Here is a 24042-nt window from a genome sequence, read left to right as displayed (position 1 = left end):
CTCCGGGTCACAGGCGAGTGAAGAAGGACAGTGAATCTGTACACTATAATTTTCTCATTTTCTATACCCTTAGGGGTACTTTTTATGAATGGAAGTAAGTCCTATAAAAGCTGGATGAAATTTAGGTACATTTGGTTTTAATTGTATATGGTTACCATGAAGACCCACTTACAAAAAATTTAAAGAGTGTATATAATTATAAAGTGGGCAAAGGACATAAATAAACATTATGCCAAAGAGGATATAAAGGTGGCAAACACCTGAGAAGGTGTTCACCCTCTTTTCCGAGTGGGGAGATGAAAATGAAAACTAAGGAGCTGTCCCTGTACAGTATACACCTGTCAGGGTGGCTAAAATTAAAAAATAAAAACACCAAATAGTGGAGAAGATGTGGAAAAACTAGATCACTCATATATTGCTGAAGGGAATGGAAAATGGTACAGTCATATTGGAAAAGTATGTGGCAGATTTTTACAAAACTAAACATGTGTTTACCCTGCGATACAGTGGTTTCTCTCTTGAGCATGGGTCCTAGAGAAATGATAGCCTATGTTTCCCCAAATACCTGTACATGAATGTATATAGCAGCTTCATTTGTAACAGTTAAAAGCTGGAAACCACCTGGGTGTCCTTCAGCTGGTGAATGGTTAAGCAGATTGTGGCACATCCACAGGGTGAGGCAGAGATAAGTTTACAGTTGTGAGTACGTGAAACACAGAATTTATTCATAGATTATTATGTATCAATTATCGTATTATTTTCCATACTAACAACTGTACACCTACTTTAGCCCCACCCTGTAGACCATGGAATACTGCTCAGCAAGGAAAAGGAACACACTGCTTGGATGACCCAGGAAATTATGCTGAGCGCAAAAGCCAATCTCAAAAGGTTCCATGGTGCTTGACTCCCTTTGCATAGATGGATGACAAAATTAAGATGACAAGAGATAGCGGTGGAGCACGGAGGAGTGGTTGCCAGAGGTTAAAGACGTGGGAAGGGTGGAAGTTAGGTGGGCTCTGAGCGTAGAAGGGTAGATAGCCCGAGGGGCCCTTGTGTTGGAACGGTTTTGTGTTTGAATGGTGGTGGTGTTCCCTTGTATCTACACCTGTGATAGAGCTGCACAGGACTAAATCCCTCTCCCCCGTAGACCCACATGAATGCACGTAAAACTGGTGAAACCCGAATAGGTTCCGTGGAACGTGTCCCTGTCGATTTCCTGGCCTGCTCCTGGGCTATAGCCACGGAAGAGACCGCAGTTGAGGGTACACGGGATCACTCTCATTTCTTACAGCCGCGTGGGAATCTACAATCACCAAAGAGTTGTAAGGGTGTCTTTATTTTCACGGCACTATAGAAGGATCTTTCAGAGATGTCTGTTTGGTCCTGCCCTGCCTGCAGCCGAGTGCAAGTACCAGTTCCAGGCTTGGGGGGAATGCGACCTGAACACGGCCTTGAAGACCAGAACCGGAAGCCTGAAGCGAGCCCTGCACAACGCCGACTGCCAGAAGACGGTCACCATCTCCAAGCCCTGTGGCAAAGTGACCAAGCCCAAGCCTCAAGGTAGGTTGCTGCTCTGTGGCCGCAGTTCTAATAGGGGTGGATGCAGGGACTCAGGCAGGATCTTCAGACGTGGAAGTGCAAGTTTTCCAGAAGAAAATCTTAGGTGAACGCCCTTAAGAAAGAAATTGAAAAAGCCCCGTATAGTTAGCTTTTCAGCAGGCAACTGAAGTCCTCTGCACAGGTAGGGGGGCTGGAATAGCCTCCTAGCACAAATACACAGTGTAGCAAAGCAGGCCAGCGAAGGCGGTTGGATGGAGACTGTGTATTCCAAGCCCTAAGCTGGGACTACGTTCTGACAAGTGTGAACAAACTTATAATGGTTATGAGGCAGAAAATTTAAAATCAAGTCTTTCCTAGATTATCTAACATAGTTTCCAATGACATCAGCTGAATTATTTTACATTTTCCTTTTTCAGTGCATACCTTGGTAAGTTCTGTATTTCTTGTACTTCTCTCAGAGCCTTTATTTTCTTTCAAGTTTGATTAGCTCACCAACTGCATTTATCATGGAATTTTTGAATTGTGTAGAGCTATCTTTGTGTTCATTCCCAGAAAGTCCAGACCCTGTTCTCATGCTGGAGAAAATAACCAAAGCCAAGGCCATGGCCATGGTTTCCTACAAATAGACTCCCAGCTAGGTGAAGACAAACTCTTTTAACTCATGGGTATTATGGGGTCCGTTGTGTTCACCCTCCAAATGTAAATATTGAAGTCCTAACCACCAGTGCCTCAGAATGTGACCGTACATGGAGACAGGGCCTTTACAGAGACAAAAGTGAAATGAGTCGTGTGGGTGTCCCTAATGCAATCTGACCGGAGTGTAAGAAGAGGAGATTAGGACACAGACAACACAGAGGTCAGACCGTGGAGGATGCAGGGATAAGACGCCATCCACAAGCCAAGGAGAGAGGCCTCAGAAGAAATCAACCCTCTTGACACTTTGATCTTGGACTTCTAGTTTCCAGAACTGTGAGAAAATAAGTATCTATTATTTTAGCCAACCCCCCTGTGGTATATGATGGCCCCACCAAACGAATACAGTGGGCCTCAGTGATGTCTAAATCAAAATATCTCCTTGGCCTTTGCTCAGATTTGAGCTCTAAAATGGACCTGAAATTTCATTCTGGCCACATTAACTATAAGGAAAAACTTAGAAAAATGAACACGAAGCTCATAATAGTGAAAATAGGAGAAAGAAAGTATTGCCAGCAACCAGAGAGGATTGGCTGGTGTGCTGCTGGTGGTCAGAAAGGCCTCATTTCACAGCGTAGCTCTTTATTCTCCGCTGGAGTTGTCCATGGAAATGGTCACCTCCACCTTCGGGACTGCCAGGTGCAGGCTGGACTGCAGGTGGCATGCTGGGACTCAGGCCGCCGCCCTCCCCGGGTCCTGGGAATCTCGGCTGGGTGTAGTGTGCATTTGGAAGGTATGACGTGGGGCTGGGTGGGTATGCTGTGTGTGTACACTGTGTGCACGCACCAACTTTACAAGTATCACCTGTCCGGAGACAACTACACAGATCTAACGAAAATTAGTGGCCATATCTATTCAGTGAGACTTCTCCAAAACTGGAAGAACTCAGAGAGACAGTTTTCAAATTAATTTATTTTTAACCAAAATATTCAACATAAATATAGAATGAAAAAGAAAAGGGATTAAAGATACCTCTACAGCAATCCTCAGCCTGGTTGGTACTGTGGGATTTTCTATAAAAATGCCAGTGCCCAGGTGTAACCCATGCCAACTAAGTCATCATCAGAAGCTTTGAAAATGAAAATGTTCTTTGGAAGATTTCAGTATCAGCCAAAATTGAGAGTTACTACTGTAGTATGACATCCATAGAGACCCCCCCACACATGTGTACACATACGCACACACGCTCTCTGGTTCTCTCCTGTGGGTGAGGGACACGGCTACCTAGTTGGTCGGGAGGAAAAATGGGAGAATGATTGTGTGCGGGATGGCACGGGGAGCTGAGCGACTCTGGGCAGTGTTGAAAAGTCTGGAATAAATGGGGCACAGCTGGGCCATGACTAAGGAAGACCCCTCAGGATATTTGGTAAGTACATGCAGTGAGGGCTCCTTTTCAACCGGACTGGGGGATGATTCCCTTTTTTACATTTTCCCATGTGGAATGACGGTTAGCAGTTTGGTTCAGGCTTGCACCCTACGAAGGGTGGTAAAGATACTTTGAGTGGGTAGACTTGTTTATATATCGAAAATCCAGGTATAGAATTTATTGGGAATGGGATTCCCGGGCGTGAATTGTGTATTTCACAACCAGTTGTGCAGTTTGGTGACATTCACATGCAGCCTTCACTTTGTGCATAACACACCTTTGCGAAAACTCAGTGCGTGGTTTTGGCGCCATGCACTCTGAACAAAGAAAACTCTCACCATGGGAGCGGAGCCAGGGAGATGCGTCAAATAGATTTTCTTAATGAGACTCCCACGCCCTTTCCATGACATGTGTTTCCTGGTCTCAGGAAGCTGGAATTAGAGGCATATGCAGGTTCTGTGTATTTCTGTACCGCTTTTCTGAAATAACCGTGAACAGATATTGCATCTTTCCCTTTGTGAGTCTCTACCACTCAGATAATTTTTTTCTGATCAGTGGAAAAGCATTTAACAATAAAATGGAATCTATGTCATCATTGGTATCGTTCTGTTCCCACGCGCATGGCCCGATCTAGGTGTTTGACACGTGTTATTTCATGAAGTCCTATGTATTCCTCTGCAAGTGGGTGTACTTTTGCAGGAAGCTGAGGCACACTGGGTAATTTGCCCGGGGTCACGTCTCTAGTGGATGACAGGGCCGAGATTTGGCTGGCTGGCCGCATGTTTTCTTCTGTGCCCCACTGATCCCTGACATAAATCACACCTGGGTATAAGCTTACCTGCATGGGTTCCATGTGCCTTTGCATAGGAGAAGGTAAGCCTCGTAAAGCCCAGTACTGATACTCAAGATGACTCCCCAAAGGAAGAAGACATTTCCTATACCATTACTTCTAAAGCTGTTCTGGAAGACATCCATCAGAATAGAAACTGTCAGAAGGACAGGGGTCTGGCCTAGTTTGTTCTCCACTGTATCCCTGTTGCCTAGAACAAGGAGCAGCACATAGTAGGGCTGAATAAATATTTGCATAATAAATCATGCTGAAGGGAAAAAGGTTTCACACACTAAATCCACCAAAGACTGATAAAAGAGGTCATGTAACTAAACTTGTCTCAAAGTTTTACAATTATGAATTATTTTCTCCCTTTTTTCGGGAATGAATAAGTCATCAGTGCTTTTTTCTATTTTAACTCAGTACATGGAAAGCATAGAGGGAGGTAGGGACTCACTAACATTGAATGGGGCACTGTGATAGGTACTCCTCATTTAAGCTTTAAAGCAACTCTCTGCAGTACATTATGTTTTTTCTACTCTCTATATGAGCAAGCATAGGCTCAGAGAGGTTAAGCAACTTGCCCGAGGTTTCACAGCTTGTAAGGATTCAAATTCAAAGTCAGACTAACACCAAAGATCTGCTGCCTTTTTTAAGGCCACCACACTGCCTCTGGGTATTTTAAACTATGGAACTGTGTCCATATTAGATAAATCTCTATGTCTAGAATCATTAAATAGCAGCACTTCTGGTGACTTTGCCTGTCACCTGCTGTTACCTTCATAAAACAGATGAGGACAGAGAGAATCAGTGAGTCATCCAAGTTCATCCTGTTGGTTAGCAGTGGAATCAGTTCTAGGGTTCATCCTCTTTTGAGGCCACTTTCTGCCTTTTTTTTTTCCATACGTGGGGATTATGGGAAAGGGACCTTCGATAGCTGCCAGACTTTCCCAAGAAAATAGCATAGGGTATTGTGCTTGAGGAAACTCAGTAGTTTGTTGAAAGATAAATTTAATTATTTCATAGCACAGCCACTGAGCTTATGGCAAGAAATTCTCTTTTTCCCCCATTATCCTTCTCATCAAACACGTGATCAGGCTTTGTTTTATTTGTCTGCTCTTTTGTTTGTTTTATTTGCTTTAGAGAACTCCTCTTGCTTGGCTTTGTTTGTTTGGGGAAATGGTAGTGGATTAACATGCAAACCATATGATTTTTGGTGTGAAAACATATGCTTTAAATTTGGGGATGGAGCATAAAGGTGTTGGTAAGGCTGAGACCACCCAGCATTAATTGGAGGAAGGACTGGAGATATTGTTGTGACGTGATTACTAGTAACCAGATTAAAATATTAAAAGACTTGCTTGGGGAGAGAGAGCGCTTAATACCCAGAATTGCCATGTAAACTAGGAAGCTACTACATATCTCACCTGCTTTGATTAAAAATGACCTTAAAATTCATCAGACTAAAAATGGCCTTAAAATTCCAGTGTGACAGCGTTGCCTCTTGAGGAACAGAAGTGTCCCTTGCTATTGCTGTCAATTTTGTACGAACTCTAACTTTAGCATTAATCCACAGTTTCAATATACCAGATGTCAGCTTGGAAATGCTTACCTAATGGTCCCCTTGTGTTGGAACCCCAGTGAATTCGAGGGAACTTTTGTCTTCCACATCTATATTCTATGCCTAGAAGAAGAGTCTTGATATTTTTATGCAGACATGAGAACTGAGAACACACAGTTGAAATAGAGCTGTCTTGGGGACAGGGACAGGCTTACTCTGGGGAAGGTCATTGATGGACTGAAAGGCTGTAACCAGAACTTGCTTAATTGCTGCCAGAATCTAGCTTGGGATAAACTGGTGAAATGATTGATTGTGTTGGACACTTGAGATCTTCATTTCTTAAAAGAGATGGAGAGTATTAAGATTATTAAGAACACCCTGTATCTGTTGGGGATATTTTGCATCAAGATCTGCTCTAGCTAGTTAAGTAGAAAAGGGTCTACATAGCTCATAGAATCTCCAGGAGGGCCAGAGAAGGTGCCCTGAATACTGCATTTCCAGGAAGAACACAGCAAAAGGCAGCAGATCCAAGAAAAAATGTCTAATCACAACCCACGTGGCTGATGGAGCAGACACCCAGCTGCTGGGATCACTCACTGCTCGGCACGCGGATGCTGAGAATCACACGTGGGGAACTCCGCCATGGCTACCCTCACTCACAAAACCAGACATTCCCGTCTCCTTTCTTACTGCTAATTTCCAGTCTCTCCAAATTTGGCCTTTTGTTTATTTGTTTGCTTGTTGTTTCTGGGTCCTCATTTCTGTCTCTAAGACTCATTTATGTGCCTGCTTGATGGAAACTAAGTCACACATAAACTGCTGCAAACAACAAAAAAAAAATACATAAATGTTGCTGCAAGGGAGTCAGGGAAATGTGTCTTTACCTTTCCAAGCTGTAAGGGCCTTGAACTGGTATTTGGTGAGCCAGGGGCTGTGTAGGGCTGTCGGACTGGAGAATAGTGGAAGACCTCAGCCTCTCTCCCATTGGGATCAATGGGCATTGATGCCGTTACATGGAGAAAACGTTGCTGAGTGTTATCTTATATTGGGGACCATTGGGTACTCCACTGTGGAGACGGTAGGTCTCTCCTCTTTGGAGCCATTGGTAATGTGCTTTTCCACTCTTCAGTGATAAATGCACTGTGCACAAGTGGAGAATTTGGAAACGTGGGTCAGCCTGTGCTTGACAGCTCTGTATAAAATGTCAGAGCAGGTGTTTCTCAGTGGTCCCCTTGGAGGATGAGCTCCCTGTAGAACCGAAAGTTGGCCATGCCAGATGGGGCTGCCAGGGTGGGGAGCCGGGGCCTACAGGCAGTCCCATCTGAGGGAGCAGGGCAGCCCCGCGGACCAGGCTTCCAGTGGTTTGCCACTGGAGTGAGGAGTCTGGCATTTTCCCAGGTGCCACAGGCGACATGACTGGATGATCATGGTGGAACATTCTAGAATCTTGAGTTATTGTCAACGTGGAAGTTATTAGTTGTTACTTTTTAAGTAAGATCCATCAATAAGGGGTATTGTGAAGCTCCTTTTGATACCAACAGGGCAGCGTGGCATAATGTCAGCCTCTGAGTTTGCCTGGACGAAGGATTTTCCCAAGGGGTTTCTGGTCTGGTCAGTCAGAAACAGGAGCCCATGGATGGAAGCCTGTGTTACAGGTGGTCCAGGGAACAGTGTTAATCCCTCCTGCGGTCCCGTCCGCCAGTTCATGCTCTGCCCTTACCAGGCCCTTGTTAAATTCCCCTGCTCACGATGACCCCAGTTCCTTTCATATCTTCCCAGACCCTTCTGAAAGCATTGCTGCCTTGCTGCTCTTTTTTTGGATGGCTGCCTGACCCTCTCTTAGGTTTGACAATCCGTCTTCCAAGATCAAAAGAACGGCAACTCTTTAAGTGCAAGACTCAGCTGTGTGCGGGACACAGCTTTTGGCAGCTGATTATTAAATGGAAAAAGGGGTCAGGAAAGTGATATTCCCAGCATTCTCAATTCTCTCCCCACTAAAGAGATTCTTTTGTTAGTTCTTTTAAAGATAAAAGAAGTTCCCCCAACACTTTTTTCCCTATTTTCTGGGCTCTGACATCCCTTAGGAATGAGCATGGCAACCCTCTGGGTGAGCTTTGCTGGGCTGGGGACTTCTGACTGTGTTGAGAGAGGTGAAGGGGCAGAATCCCACCACGCACAGCCAGCCTGAGACCGGCTCCCTCCCTCGAGGCTCTGGACCAGGCGGGGGGGCGGGCTTGATGGCGGCTGCCCTTGCGTGGGACCAGAAAAAGACAGCCAGGGGTGCCTTGTTCAGAGGAAAACATTCTTGTTCAGTTTACTTTCAAGGTTTTGATCTTTTGATTCTGCTTGTGAAAATCTTTGAACATCTGCATTTTATTTTATTTCATTTTGTTATTTTTGGTTTTGTTTTTAAGGCTTTCATCCACGTAGAGTTAATTCTTGTATATCGTGTGAGGAAGTGGTCCAGCTTCATTCTTTTGCATGTCTGTCTGGTTTTCCCAACACCATGTATTGAAGAGACTCTCCTTACTTCATTGTACATGTATTCTTGCCTTCTTGGTCGTATATGTGTGGATTTATTTCTGGGGTCTCTATTCTGTTTTATTGATCTCTGTGAACATCTGTATTTCATTTCCCATCCGTGCTACTGTCCGTGAAGTGAGGAGATCTAATTCTGCTCTTGTTATTAGAATGGTATCTGTTTTGTCTTCTGTAAACAAGAATCTACAATGAACACCTCCTAGCACTGTTGTAAAGATGAAATGAAGTCATGTGTACAAATATGCTTAATAAACATGCAGTATCTTTAAGATATTTCCCTTCTTTCATAATGAACTTCCTGAGGTGGGTTTTCCCCTCAGAACCTTTTCAGGCAAAAAAACCTTAGAGTGATTACAATAATAGTAAGCATAGTTAATATTTATTGAGAGCGTAGTACGTTTTGATTATAGTTTAGTATGTTGTTTATAATATTATGTGATTGAATAGGCATAGAAACTCTGTGAAACAGTTGTATTATGGCCCCCACTTTTACTTTTGAGGAAAATGACGCTTAGGGAAATTAGATGCTGGGCACGTGGTCAAACAGCTGATCAGCAGAGGGGCCAGGACTGGTCCCAAGGTGGTCTGACTCTAGACCTGCGGCTCTCTGCACAGCTCCTTCCCCTGCGTCTGTTCAACACGGTGATCTCAGTTTCTTATCTGAGAAGAATAATGAATGTCAGACCCACTTATTCTTTTCTAAAATTCCTCCTTGGTCACAGCTTTCCATCAGCAACAGAATCCGATCCTGGCTGCAGATGTCGCCCAGGTGCTGTGCGCCAGCCCCACCAAACTCCAGGGAGTGGCCACTTGGGCCGTGACTTCTTATACGTCTATTTCTCCATGCCTGTGGCTCTAGAAACGTGGAACGTGTTCTCCTTCTGTAGTTTATATATTTCCTTCTGTAAAGCCTACCCTGTTCGTTCAGTAAGTGTTTATCGATGGGTGCTGTCTGCTGGAGTTAGCACCGGGGCCGAATTAGTGACCTGTCTGGACCTATAGTGGAGCAGGAGGTGAGAAGGACAAACCTCAAGGGGCTGCCCAGAATGACAAGTGCTGTGAAAGTCCTTTGGCATTGCCTCCAATTTATTCATTTATTTATATACTCTATTAGGATCCTTCAATGGAGCCCTGGCCAGTTGGCTCAGTTGGTTGGTGTTGTCCCACAAACTGAAAGGTCGCAGGTTCGATTCCCAGTCAGGGCACATGCCTGGGTTGCAGGCCAGGTCCCTGGTTGGGGATATGCAGGAGGCAACCAATTGGTGTTTCTTTCGCACATCAAACTTTCTCTCCCTCACTCTCTCCCTCCTTTACCCTTTCTCTAAAAAATAAATAAATAAAGTCTTTAACAAAGGACTTGAGTGAAGCAGACAGTACATTAGGAGCTAGGGATACTCCTTTCCTCTCAGTACTCCACTGTAGTGATGGTGATGGGTCGAAAATAGTGACAAGTACAAGTAATTAAAATGATAACTACATATTGGAGTGAGTGGTCTTAAGAACTGAAGAGCCAAATGCTAGAATGTCTACAGTGAGGTGGGAGAGGGGTGCTAAGTGAGAGTAAGCAGGGAAAGCTTCTTCCAGAGGTAACTTTTGAACTTGGAGGAGGAACTAGCCATACTAGTGTTCTAAGTGAAACAAGGGGAAGTTCAAAGTCCCTGAGGCCACAGAGAGCTTGTGTTGTTCAACACTAGAAAAGAGATTAGTGTTAAAACTTCCAGGGGGGAGGGGGATTTAAGGGAACTAAATGGTAATAGGAAAAACTACAACCCCTCAGAAAAACTTACCAGAGTTCCCTTCTCAAGCATTAAGCTGCTGGGATGGCCCACCCCGCTGATAAGACATTCTTTCATTCATTCCTCTGTAGCTAGGGCCTATTTGCTGCTCACACCCATGAACACCTAGAGGTCGGGAGCCGTATCTCACCTTTGTAAGTTACTCTGTCTCAAGGTCCCTTGCGCATGACGGGAACTCATTGAGTAGTACTTACTGACTTGAATGAATGAACGCTGTGTCCAACTAAATTGTCCTGGTCTGGCGCCCTAGGACCACCACTCGCTCCTTGGATGCGCAATGTACAGAGAAATTGCTGTCAAAGCGCAACCCGCTCACCTGGAAGAACACTGACTCATCTGGGTGACCTACGCCCGTCCTGACTAATCAGCTTTTAGCCCTAATTGCGGGGACAGATGTGAGAACTAGGAACTGTAAATATTTGTAGGGTTCGCTTCACCCTGTGTCTGCTTTCGTGTCCCTTGGTAAATTCCACGCTCAGAGGCTCGTTATCTGACCATGCACAACAGCTATATAATAATTAGTCTTGAGGAAGGCTGCATAATAGAACGATGCTCATACTAATTAGGTGCTGGGTTGAGGGAACTTTTCTGTTTATTGACCCCAGACGCTTTTTTGTGTTTCTTCCTCTAACTTCTACCAGATTGAGAATTCCCGCTGTGTGTTTTAATTTGTAGCTACTGTCATCAGCATTTCCTGAGCACCGGAAGCGCTGTTCCCATCGATTATTTATGATGTGACAGGCATTATACTAACAACCCCTTAGACTACACTGTCTTGCTTAATCCCCACAGCAGCCTCGAGGAGGTTTGTTCACATTTTGCCAATGAGGACGCTAAGGTTGCGACTTGCGAGCCAGCGAGGACTCGGAACTTGAGGTCAGGACATTCCACGTCCAGACGACTTTTCTATTATACCAGCGATTCTGAAACTGAGCGCCTCCTGCTCTTTGGGTATTCTGAAGAAAATAAGTTTGGTTTTTGTTTCTATGATAATCCTAAGACATTAATATGAGCATGCTTGAGGGCATTTATAATGGAGTCATGGCAGATAACTTTTGGCCCCGGCTTGTCTTGTGTAATAATTGCATTGAAGCAAATAACCCCTAGTGCTGCATTTGTCAAGCTGGGTTCCTTTCAAGGGGCCACGTTTTTTGACAGTGAGACAAAGCTGTGCAATGTACTTGTTACACCCAGTGGCCTCGCAGGCAGGACCCAGGGCTGGGTGCTGGAGGACTGCCTCCTCCCCGCCGGGAGACGCAGAGCCACTCTGGTGCTCCTCAGGGTCCGAGGCATCGCCGTCCTGGTAACAAGCACTGTCAGTTGGGATGCTTCACACGCTCCTAGTGACTCCAGCTGGCTTTGCACTGATGCAAAACCTCCGGGGAACCTGCAGGGAAATCAAAGCAGGCTGGCTGTTGCTCAGCACGCAGAGGCAGGGAAAAGAAAAAGCTAAAGACTTTCTCTAGAAGTAAATGCTATTTTTAGAAGAGCTCATTAGAAATCCAAAGAGCAGGAAGCAGATAAAAAATGTTCCTGGGGTCCTCCTGCACACCAGGTGCACGGCCCAGAGCTACAGCTTGGAGGTGGACACCTTCACAGTACTCGCTCTGGCGAGGCCTGCAGAAATTATTTTTATTCTACAGAAAATAGAAAACATGATTTTTAGATCTTCACTCAGATGCAGAAGCTAATCGATTAAGCTGCTATGAAGGCTGCTGTTTAAAAAATGTGGGCAAGTCCAGGGGAATTCCTTCAGCTCTAACCTTTACTGAGCTGCAGTTGGAACATCGGGTGCATGGGGGTCTGAGAAATCAGGTGTCTGGGGCGGGCAACATAGCTCACCTGCTTGAAATCTGGAAGACAAGTGTGGAGAGGGGTGAAACCATTAACGAGTATAGAATCCCATGCTCGTGCGTAGTACCAAAGTCACATGTTTAAATGATCACGTATTTAAATTTCCTGAGGACACAAACAAACTCACCTGTATTTTGCACCTCTAAGATATGAAGGTGGACCGAAAGATATGAAAATTAAAGATAGTGCGGATGTAGCTCACTGATGTATTAGTTCACTAGAGCTGCTGTAACAAAGTACCACAGACTGGGTGACTTAAACAACAGAAATGCACTTCCTCACAATTCTGGAGGCTGGAAGTCGGGGATCAGATTTCTGCAGGGTTGGTTCCTTCTGAAGTCCACGAGGGAAGGGTCCATTCCCGGCTTCTGTCCTCGGTTCATAAATGTCTGCCTTCTCCGTGAGTCTTCACGTTCTCTTCCCTCTGTGGCTGTTTGTGTTCAAATTTCCTCTTCTTACAAGGACACCAGTTATACTGGATTAGGGCCCAGCCTAATGACCTCCTTTTAACTGAGTTACCTCTTCGAAGGGCCTGTCTTCCAATATGCTCACATTCTGAGGGATAGGGCTTAGGAATTCAACACGAATTTTAAGGGGAACTTAGTTAGCACGTCACAATTGAAAAGAGAAATCTATCTGGCAGCAAATAAAACATGATTTATGGGGCTGTACCTGCTGAAATTTTAAATATTTGAGAATTCATGCCTTTCCCCTTTTTCATAAATCATGATTTAATTTTTGATAAGTGCCAGTCATGTATGATTAAGCATCAGATATGATAGAAAATAATGATGTGCCAAGTGCAAACTACTTATTATTGTTCATAATAATACACTTTCATTTCTGCCTTAGGCTGCTAATATAATTTATGAAATTTTATAAGATTTCTGTGTCCTCATTATTGCAGAAACAAAGCTTTTAAACATTTAACATCATGTCAGAAGCAAACATTTCTCTTTCCTGTTTGGGGGCGGAAGAAGTCAGTGAATCTGTGTGTGGGGAGTTCACTGTCAAGAACGTAAGGTCTACACGTTGAGGAAGAGGCAGGTGCTTTTGCTGAACAGAGGAAACCCAAACATCAGTTCCCCCAGTCCATGGTTCTGTGTGCGTGTGTGTGTATGTGTGTGTGTCACACACTGGCACCACCAGGTGTGACAGCCTCTAACAACTGTCACACCAGCCACGTGCACACACATCCTGAATCTCTACCGTAGCCACGAGAAAAGCGTGCTGCTGCACCTATATGTTCGCAGACAAAATTACACTGGTGTTCTAGAAGCTACCTATATAAAGTTGTACATTCTTTTGCAGAATTTACCTTGTTTGAACTATGTTTGCTTCTCTTCAATTTTATTTAATGCTTAAAAACATTCCTTTCGCCAAAGGTGAAAAAGACAAAGTCTAGCAGCTGAATGTTGAATACACACACATGTGCACGCCCCCCCAGCTTTGGTTCTTCTGTGACTATACAAGAGAGAAAGCCGTGGATTAAAAGCCCTGGATTAAGCACCTCTGATTCTCATCTCCACTGCTCTTCTCTCTGACTCTGAAAGGAAAAATCCACAAAAACTTTCAGCTTTGTATTTTATGCTTAGTGTTTGCACATTCCGAAATGAATGGCTAGGTTTAGCTAATACATCAGCATGCTGTGGATGTGTTGAGCTAAAAAACAGGGGTTTAGCTTGGTGAGTGTGTACCTGGTATACCTATGCATCAGACACCAACACACGCCTGACTCTGTGGTACATTGAAGTGCACCCTAAAGATGGCCCCTTGTTTGATGGGTTGGAGGAGCTAATAGTTACCTGAAATGTTTCCCACAAGAGAAGGGAAATGGAGAAACAGGAGGGAAATAGGCTGAAAAAGCGGTGGAGAGGAGCCTTCAGGTGAAAGAACAAGGACTTATTCTACCGATACGGGGTTAGCCGCTTTGGAATGTAACTGACATATTGAAGGACTGTTATTAAGCTTGCTCTGTGTGGTTGATGAGATAATTTCCTCATGTCCTCCACTAAACCTTCGGTGCAATCCACACTACTCACCGGTGCTTTCAGAGCTGAAAGTTCTATGTGCAGGAGACGCAGTTAAGTGCTGAGTCACCTCAGAAGAAAGTGGGGGCAAAACAGGTTCCTTAAAGGGTCTGAATGTGTTTCGCTTGCGTCTAGACTCCGATGCATGATGTCTTCTGTTCCCATTTACTTGGTTGAGACGGAGCAGTAGGTACGGTTACAGAATAGAGACCGATGAGCAAAATAGTAGGTGGATGGTGAGCTGAAGGACAGGTATTAACCTGTGGGCGGCGTTGAGCACAGCTGTATGTATGCAGGTGTGTCTTCCGTTCGTAATTCTAGTCAGGTGTACGTACGTATTCCATACATAGTTCTAGACATAAATGCATCGAGTCCATATAAGAAGAAATGAAGTGAGTGATATTGCAAACTACGAAATCAAAGATGAAGCAACAAAACGGTAGGAACAAAGACATCAGGAAGCCTAGCCAACTAGTACCTGGATTCCAGGCAGATCTCTGAGCTGCACGTTCATGGTGCAGAAAGCTTTACCATCCGTTCTGAGGCACAGCAGTCACGGTGCAAGGGATTCAGTGGCTGGGCAGGTAATGCGTAAGCACAGACCAGTTCTTTTCAATAGATTCATGAAGCTTGAGGAGGACCTCGGTGATACCCAGGATTGGGGGCATGTTGACACGGTGGAAGCACTATTTGACAGGGATGTGATCCCTTTCCTGACTCATCTCTCATGGTTTATTGGATGAGTCCCCGCAGGCAAGCTGGCCTGGTCTCTGTGGCGCGCCTCCATCTGTCCCTGTCTGCTGGCGCTCTTGACTTCTGAGTCTGCAGTGCCCTTTATTGAGTGTCCACAGCTTCTTCACATATGGATTCTACCTCTTCCTATTCTGGTAGAATCTCCTCTTCCTATTCTAGGGAATAATTCTTCCCATGGGTTTACTAACCCAGAGCCACTTCATTTAAGTCAGTAGCAAATAGAGGTTGACTCATTTTAGGTAAAATCTGGGCTCCTCTCAATCACTTAATCCCTTCATTTAAAAAAAGAAAGATGTTTTCTATATACACAGCAGGCCATCTGGAAAAAAAAGGAAATAAGATAAGCTTATTCCAGAATTCTCAACTCTTCTACTTTTGGAATAATATCCCCACTCAAGGTCTTTGAAAAACCTTTAAATTGACATCTTTCTTTCAGTGCCAACTCACAGCCCTATTTCTTTGCAGATGTTCCTAATGTTGAAATGGGGACATTCCCTGTACCTACTACGTGGCAATCCCACTGCTAAAAAGGCCTGTGAATTGACGGGAAAGAAATGACGCACATGCTGTGTGATTATCTTTTGTCTCCTGAGAAGAGGTTTGCTGGGACAGGCTCTTATATAAGATGCTGATGGAAATTTAAATTAGTACTTCCTTTCCAGAAAGAAGTTTGATTAATACACACCTAAAGCTTAAAAAATGTGCTGGCCTCCAATCCAGGAGCCCTTCTTCTAATAATATATGCTAAGGCAAACCTTAAACATGCGATGATTTGTCTGCAAAACACACATTGCATCACCATTGGTAACAACAAAAACGGAAAACACGCCAAATGACCAACAAAAGGAGAAAGGTTATAAAAAATATGGGCTGGAATGTCATAAAAAAATGCTACTTGCTCATCTTTCAAAGTACACAAGGCAATGATGGAAAAAATAGTACAATAGAATTTTATGTATAATATGCTTCATCAACTGTCAGTGTGTTCCTAGTTAAAATATATATTACATATGTTCATAGAAAGAAAACATAAATTGAAGCTGCTGTTAAATCTCCGTCTTGTGAAGCTATGAGTAATTTGTTAACATGTATGTGTTTTTAAAATTTTTCTATATAAGCCCATATTACTTGTAAAACTGGAAAATGAATATGTTTTAAAGAAGAATTAAATAATTATTTCTTCCCTTAAGGCTAAATCTACTACAAGCACACTTTTTCTCCCTAGTAATTCATTCTCCATGTGGATATTCTTTTACGTCATTTTTTCTGCAAGGTCATAGTAAACTATCAGGAAGAGCAATCGGCATTGAAGCCGTTCAAATAGCAATCACATACCCATGGTCTTCCATATGATAAGTACATACTGTGAAAGTACTTTACAATGTTGAAAGACCCTCAGACAGGGCAACCTTGAAAACATTACTGTCGCGGAAGCTCTGTGGGAGCAGAATTTAATCTTGTTTGTTGTTATATCCCAGCAGCTAGAACAGCACCTGATAAATAGTGGATATAGAGCATGCGTCTGCTAAACAAATGTTTTGTTTTGTTTTTTTTTAGTAGCAGTAGAATGGGACCTTAGAGGTTGTAACGTCACATGATGTTCTGAGAGTCCTCTGAGGGGGACATACGAGGTTTTACTATCCCCGGTCTAAAGGAAGCAGATGCAGAATGATTGATTTGCCCAAGGTCCCAGAGCTGGTATATGGCAGACATCGGTTAAAGGCAATTCCCTCGGTGAAGACTTGGTTCTCAGCCCAGTCCTATCGGACTCGTCTCCTCATTGCCTTACTGAACAAATGGCCATGGCGCCTCTTACTACTTCAGTGTCCAGCAGGATTTTATTCCATTCAGAATTTAAATATTTATGGGCTCAGAACGTATTGTAGCGTGGCTCCTCTGCCTTCTTCTTACTGCCTCTCTTCTTTACCGTCACAGTTGCTCTGCGTTGAGCGAATTGTCTGGGTTTTGAGTTTTTTTACATAGGACATGGTAGAGATGGTGCTTCAGGTGCTAGCATTTATAGCCATGTGAGCAGCAAGAATCCTTTCTAGAATATTTCTTTTTAGGAAAGTCTTAGGACTTTCTGAACACTTTCAAACATATCATAAAACAATCTGTTTCTAATAAAATAATGAAAAATTTTACCTACTTACTATGAGAGAGATGAGCACTTTCTTCCAGCAACTCAAAAACTACCCACCCCAAAGGATACAGGCTTGTAAACCAAAATAAACTGATGAACAAAATAGAAACAGAGGCATAGATACGGCGAACAGACTGACAGCTGTCAGAGGGGAGGGGTGTTGGGGGACTGGATGAAAGAAGGTAAAGGGATTACGTGAAAAACATAAATACACAGAACATATAGTGTGGAGATAGCCAGAGGGAAAGGGGGTCGGAGGCGGGTGGACCAAGGGAGGGAGTGGGGACAGAAACTTTGCTTGGGGCGAGCAATGAGTGCATAAAGCAGTGTGCAGATATTTTACTGAGTCGTACACTTGAAACTTGTATGGTTTTGCAAACCAATGTCACCCCAATAAATTCAAAGAAAAGCAAAAACAAAAATGAAGGGCACCACTGTGAGTTTCCAGGACAGCGATGTGCTGGTTGGGATCATCCACAGGAACAAGGTCAAGTCCCTTCTCAGGCCGGTGCCCGTTCCTCTCACGTTTGACAAAGGCTCGTTTCCTGTTTGTATCCCCTTTTGCTTGGAGAGGAGTGGTGTGAACCCTGGGGTGTTATCTGATGTGTGGCGTGTATGAACCTCCTTCCGCTGACGTGTCTTTTCAGTGTGAACTGAGGCATCCTACTGCGTCACATCAGGATCACAGTGTCGCACTGACTGATAAAACCTTTGAGCAGAGCCGCTGCCGTGTGACTCGATGGCAAAGCGCTTCCCTTTGCCCTGTTAGAGCCCTGCTCCGGGCCAGTTCATGACCCTCCTGTGCATAGCAAAGATTTCTTTCACTGTAACCTTGAGAGGCTGCTAAAATGGGCCGTCACTTTCCCCCGCAGCGTTAGTTCAGGCTTCTACTTTAAAGACCAAAAAAAATAAAAGCATTGAGAATTCATGCATTTATGTTTGTAATTTTATTCTCCACAAATTATTTCTGTTTGAAGAACTGAAACATTACAAGATTCTGATCGAACTTACACTCCTTACTTTCCTTGGGAAATACTATTTTTTCTATATTAATGGAGTGACTTTTTCTAATTCCAATTCAAGTGTTCATTTCTTCACTCTGTGTGCAACCAGGCTCATAATGGACCAGGCACTGAGAAGAAAGATGCAAAAGGACAGATATGGTCTCTACCCTCCTGCAACAGAGGAAATGCCTATTAAATACTTAGATACAAAAGTAATAGTTCAGTTCTAATTTTCATAAGAGCAGCGAGAGTCACAATGGAAGTATCTAACTGTGGGTGGAACCTGTTTTGTCTCGGAGCTCTGGGAAGGCTTCTTAAGGAAGCAAGATTGAAGCTAAGGTCTTAAGGATGAATAGATGTTGGCTAAACAAAGGTGAGATGTAGGAGTGAAAGACACTCAGGTAGGCAGGACATAATATGCAAAAGCTGAGATGGAAATAACCCAGGGAAATTCAAAGGACCACTGTAAGCAAATTGGTGAATGGTGAGCCAATGAGTCGTGTGTTCTTGCATGCTACAGATTTTATTTATTTCACTAAACATTTACTAATCAACTATATTGCTACTGTGCTTTGGGCTGGGGATATAACAATGAGTAGAGATTATGCCTTCTCACTACAGATATAAGTGCTCTGGTAGGAAGAATAAAGAGAACAGGCTTCCAAATAAGACCAAGAGGTCAACACATTGGAAGGGCTGTCAGAAGTGGTACCTGAGAAGCACTCAGAAGATGGAGGTAGAAGCAGAAGTGTGGAGTTGGTGGAACAAAGCGTGGGTCTGAAGACCAAAGCCTAGGAGAGAAAATAATCACATGCTTGGGAAATTGAAATGAGCATCAGTGTAGAGAATCCAGTAAATAGAGGTGACTTAATCAATGAGAAAGATAGAAGCACAACCTAAGACCAATAGGAACTTACTCCAGATGTAATGATCAGTGGCTACAGAGGTCAGGCATCAGGGAACAGCCCCTTATCTGGTTCTGCTGCTGAATCATTGCAGACCTCGAAGAGTCACTGACACTCCTTTGGTCTCTATTTCTTCCTTCTTTCCATGGGGCAGTTGGACTAGGTTCTTTCCATAATACTACTAGATCGTAGTAGATCATAGATTCTATACTACTGTATAAAAACTCTCAGGCAGACTGGGTAAAGCTTGAGAAGCTGTTCACAAGTTTTGGAGGACACAGAGACAAGCAGTCCATCAGTAAAATGTACATACAAGTCACACACACACAAAAACCCTGCTTTTGATGGGAAGCAGTATTACCAACCCAATTTTCTTTTTTGTTCTCAAACATTTGAATACTTTGTTATGTAAGAAATCAAATTAACCTCATGCAAATGCAAATTCTTTCATCTTCCCCTGGATTTTTACTGCAGAATCCTCAGCTTTTCTATTTAGATTGAATGCAAAGTGGACTTAAGCTCTGCAGTGTGTCCAAGGAATGCTGTAATGACCTGCCAATTGCATCAAAAACATAAATTGATTGGCAGGGTTCAGATTAAATGGGCAATTGCTTGATTTCTCGGTATTTAGCAAGTTGTTCATTAATGAATATAAAATAAATGTCAGGCTCAGGTAACAGAGAGAGAGGGTGCACTCTTGCCTTTACCTGGGAGAATTGAGGAGAGAGTCCCATCCCTAAAGTGTTGCCTGAAATGAACAACCTAAATTAGCTAGATCAAATAGTGTTTACTGCTCAGAGTAAGTTCAAGTTTTCTTAAATAATTGTATTCAAAATCTCATCAGTATGGCATCCATTCCGATTTATGTATGAAATAGGGAAGTGCTAGCCAAAATAGGCAAGTTATTGCTGCAAACACCCACTTTTGCCCAGGAAGGAATTTGTAGAAATTGAGACAAGGGAAACCAGAGTCATATCCTGGTGAGCATCCTAGATTATTCCCTGAGGATACCATTCTAATTTACAGCTGTTGCCCAAAATGTCAGTCAAAGACTGGGAATTATTAAATGTTCAGATATTAAACAGAAAACCTTCTTTGACCTTCTGGTATCTTTGAACTTGGGAGTTCTGGCAGGTGTCTTTGAACTTGGAAGTTCTGGTTATCTCTCCTTTTGTGGATCAAAAGAAGGAGACATGATGATAGGCAAAAATAGCGAGAGTGAATGTGTAAGTCTCCTTGGTATAGAAAGGGGAAAGCTGGAGATACGCATGAACAAACTGAATATGCATGAGCAGCAATTTAGCAGGATTTGAGCAACTACTGACCTGATTGTGGAGGGTACAGCCCTAAAGCTTGAGTAAAGGCAGCTTAGGACAGGTGCTTGGTGCAGAAACGCTCCTTTGCCTATTTTATGCTGAACTTTAGAACTTATCTGAAGAGATGGTGAGGATGTGAATGAAAACATTCAAGCTCTGCTTCAGTATAAACTGGGGTTTGTGCTTTGGGATTGGCAGCATGTCCCCTCTCAGGACAAGCTTTTGTGCCCTTTTGGACACAGGACCTATGATCCAGGGAACAAAGCCCTGACCCCTGCTGGCCATTGCTTTTGTCCCGAGGTTCCTCTGTGGTTTAGCACACTCAGTGACCTGCTGAGCCAATATATCTTGATGATGGCGAAGAATATGAATTATGCAGTGAAATGACCTCTTGTTCTTAGTCTATTATCATGTTAACGATAAACTGCTAGCCTTTACTGAGCATACGCTATTTTGCCATGTTCTGTTTTCAATGGATTTTATACAGCTCATCTCATGTGGGTGTTCACCCTACGAAGTGCTACTATACATATGCCCATTCATAAGTGAGGCAGCTGAGATACAAATACATGGGTTAGCTTTCTCAGAGTCTCATCATGACTTAGGGATGGAGCCAGGATTTCAACTCTGGCCATCGGGCTCCAGAGCCTGTACCTAACCCATACGTTTCTGCCACTACTGTGGACCAAATGGGGGAAGGATCCTAGAAGCATTTAGCCATATCCTGGCACTGGCCAGCCCCGTGATTCTGACCAGTATCATCTTCGGGGCCGAAGTTGACATGTCCTATTCTACACTGCATTCTCCTTACGAAAAGGAGATGGCAAGATGGTCAACTGGAAAAGGAGGAAGTCTTTTGAATTAAATCCTCATAGTTTTATTCACCTAGTGTGGACCAGATAGATACACTCCATTTGCTTCACCCTGGAGTAGGATTCCTTACAGGGTCAAAGCTCCGTGTGTTTCATGGCTGGTCCTTCATCTAGGAATACCTGGCCCAATCCATAAGCAGAGGGCCCATCAGGAATGGCAGCACCTTGACACTGCTCATCAGAAAAGATGCCCATCAGCTGTCCCGTGGGAAGGGAAGGTGGGAAGTGGGGGGCTAAGCAAAGCTCTTGTAGTGCGCCAGCGAGTGGTGGCCTGGCTCCTGCTTTGGAAACTCCTGTTGTGTTTCTATTTTTTAAGTCGGACCCCAGGTGGTATTTTATCTATTCAATGGGGGCAACCGATAAGATCCCAGGCATTTGGAGGTGCTCCCCTGCAGCCAGACTGTGTCCCTCCTGCCTACTCTCATCGGCACGCCCCTGGCTACAGCAGGTGTGCACCTGTGTGTTTACACGCGCACACACGTACATTGTCCATCTAATCATTTCATTCCTGGCCAATGATCAGAAAAGTGGCTCGTCCCTGATGCTTACTAATGTGATGCTTTTCTTTCTCTTCCTTTTTATTTGCATTGCAGCCGAATCTAAGAAGAAGAAAAAGGAAGGCAAGAAACAGGAGAAGATGCTGGACTGAGAGAGGCCACCTTCGTGGGACATGAAAAGGACATCAGCAAACAGGAGCAGTTAACTCTTGCATTTATACCTACCGTAGGCTTTTTATTCAAAAATTATCTATAGCTTAAGTATACAATAGGCAGAAACAAAAAGAAAAGAACATTTTTGTAGTAGCATTTTTAAAATGTATACCATAGTACCACTAGGGGCTTATAATAAAGGACTATAATCCTATTTAGAAGTTGACTTATAGTACATGATAAATGGTAGAAAATTGAGGTAAGTTTTTTTTTTGAAATTATGTGGTATTTTCCATTTAAAATCTTTTTTTTTTTACATTTTTTCTTTGGCAGCAATTTAAATGTTACAACCATGTAAACCACTTCTCTTATTAGGTAATTTTCCACCTAGACTTTTTTTCCCAACTGAGAAAAATATATACTAAACAAGGCAGCAATAAAATATAATCATCCTATTTGAGGAAAATACCTTGTTTTCTGCCAGTGATTTTAAAACATTTTTAGTCAGCAAAATGGGGTGGGAGGGGCAGAGCATGAACTAGTTCAATGGTGATTTTTTTAAAGAAAAGCATTAAAACATGAGATTCTTTCACTTTGGCAGAAACATTTGTTTTCTCGTTGAAACTATTTTTCCATCTGAGGAAAAAAAAGAGACTAGGAAAATAAATCACGGTAATGATGAAAAAAAGGTGTTTTGTGTGCAATAATTTGATATTGTCACCTGCCTGCATTTGTCAACGACACCGCTCCAGTCAACCTGTTAGCGAGTTTATCCACAAACCAACTAAATCACTCTTGAGCAGAAATGCTGTAGAGGGATTATAGAGATGCGGACCTAGGTAATGCGTAAGTCTAGAGGTATCTCTGTGTCTACATCTCTGTATTTTTAACTTCCTGTCAATAGTTAGTGGCTTGGTCTGGTGGCACTGAATTGAATAAAAGTCCCAAAGAAGTCGAGTAGTTAGGAAAATGTATCTTAATATGGAACAAATTAGCCCAAATCTGGGCTTCACAACCCAAATCAGGATCAGAGTAACACAATGCAAGCAAGAATTCCTACTCTAGTATCCGCCATAAGTGTGCCAAGGACTCTCACACCATTCCCCTTATCTGCTGGGCTTTAAGCAATAATCTTTAAGTAAGCAACTCTGTGTTTGTATTATGCAGAGAAATAGTCTCAGAAATCAGCTGGGATTAGCTTCAGGGCACTTCTCCTGAAGGAGCCACCTCTAATTTTAAAGTGATAAGAATAAGCAAACACCTATCTACTGTATTTTTTGGGCTATATGACACACTGGACCATAAGACGCACCTAGGTTTTAGAGGAGGAAAATAGGAAAAAACATTTTGAAACAAAAAAATGTGGTTTTGCTCCTGCCTCCTGTGACCCCGCTCCACCGCCTTCCCCCGCCAGTGAGCCAGGTAAGCTACATTTGGAATATAAGATGTACCTCCATTTCCCTCCCAAATTTGCGGTGGGAATGAGTCTTACAGTCTGAAAAATACGGTACTCAGTTAATTGTAAGTCCATTTCAAAAATGATGGTTTCAACACACCTCGGGCGAGCCGTACAATAATCACAAACTGGTGTGATGATGCCGCCAAGGTATCTTCAAAGCTAAATTGTTTCTGCTGTCTAGTTGAAGACTCTACTCAAGTGAAGAATGAATATTGAGGGCATATCAAGAGAAGATACCCATATCACCCCACTAAGTCCAAGCCAACTATTAGTGGGAAGTAGAAAAAGGGGCGGGCTTCTGGCCACGTATACTGACCATTTAATGGATGATGCTTAATACAAGTAGAGTACCTTGTAAAGTGCAAATAACAGACACATGAATAGTGAATGCAGTCCTTTTACAAGCAGACTGTACTAGGAAAGAGCGCTCATGAGGATGGATGGAGGAGATGAAGGAAAGGCATTGTCTTCAGTGGATGTTTTGACAGCAATGTCCCCTAAGGACAGGGATGATGGAAGAGTCCGCAGCGAATTTTCTTAGCTTCTCACACGATATTGCGTCTCCATCAGCATTTAGCTAAAATAGTGCCCATGAATCAGAAATGAACTATGGTGAACTGGAACAAAATCTCCCAAAGGGAGCACAATCCTGTAAATAATCATGGCATCTATCTTTGTTCAGGCGTGGCAGGAAGCCAGGGGTTCTT

At 43.3% G+C, this 24042-nt stretch overlaps 1 protein-coding gene across 2 annotated transcripts in view; it reads left to right on the top strand.

Annotated features, from left to right (window-relative positions):
- PTN (pleiotrophin) overlaps positions 1-22564 on the top strand; it is a 97201-nt gene extending 74637 nt beyond the window's left edge. For both annotated transcript variants that reach the window (XM_024555006.3, XM_053926714.1), the window contains 2 exons: positions 1402-1563; positions 21820-22564. In XM_024555006.3, coding sequence (XP_024410774.1) covers positions 1402-1563; positions 21820-21875 — 218 coding nt within the window. In that variant the 3' untranslated portion in view covers positions 21876-22564. The remainder of the gene's footprint in view (positions 1-1401; positions 1564-21819) is intronic.
- Positions 22565-24042: the final 1478 nt, after the last annotated feature.

The sequence above is a fragment of the Desmodus rotundus genome, chromosome 6, assembly GCF_022682495.2.
Source record: "Desmodus rotundus isolate HL8 chromosome 6, HLdesRot8A.1, whole genome shotgun sequence".
NCBI classification, from domain to species: domain Eukaryota; kingdom Metazoa; phylum Chordata; class Mammalia; order Chiroptera; family Phyllostomidae; genus Desmodus; species Desmodus rotundus.
Note: the sequence above shows the minus strand (reverse complement) of the source record. Positions and strands in the feature narration are given on the sequence as shown.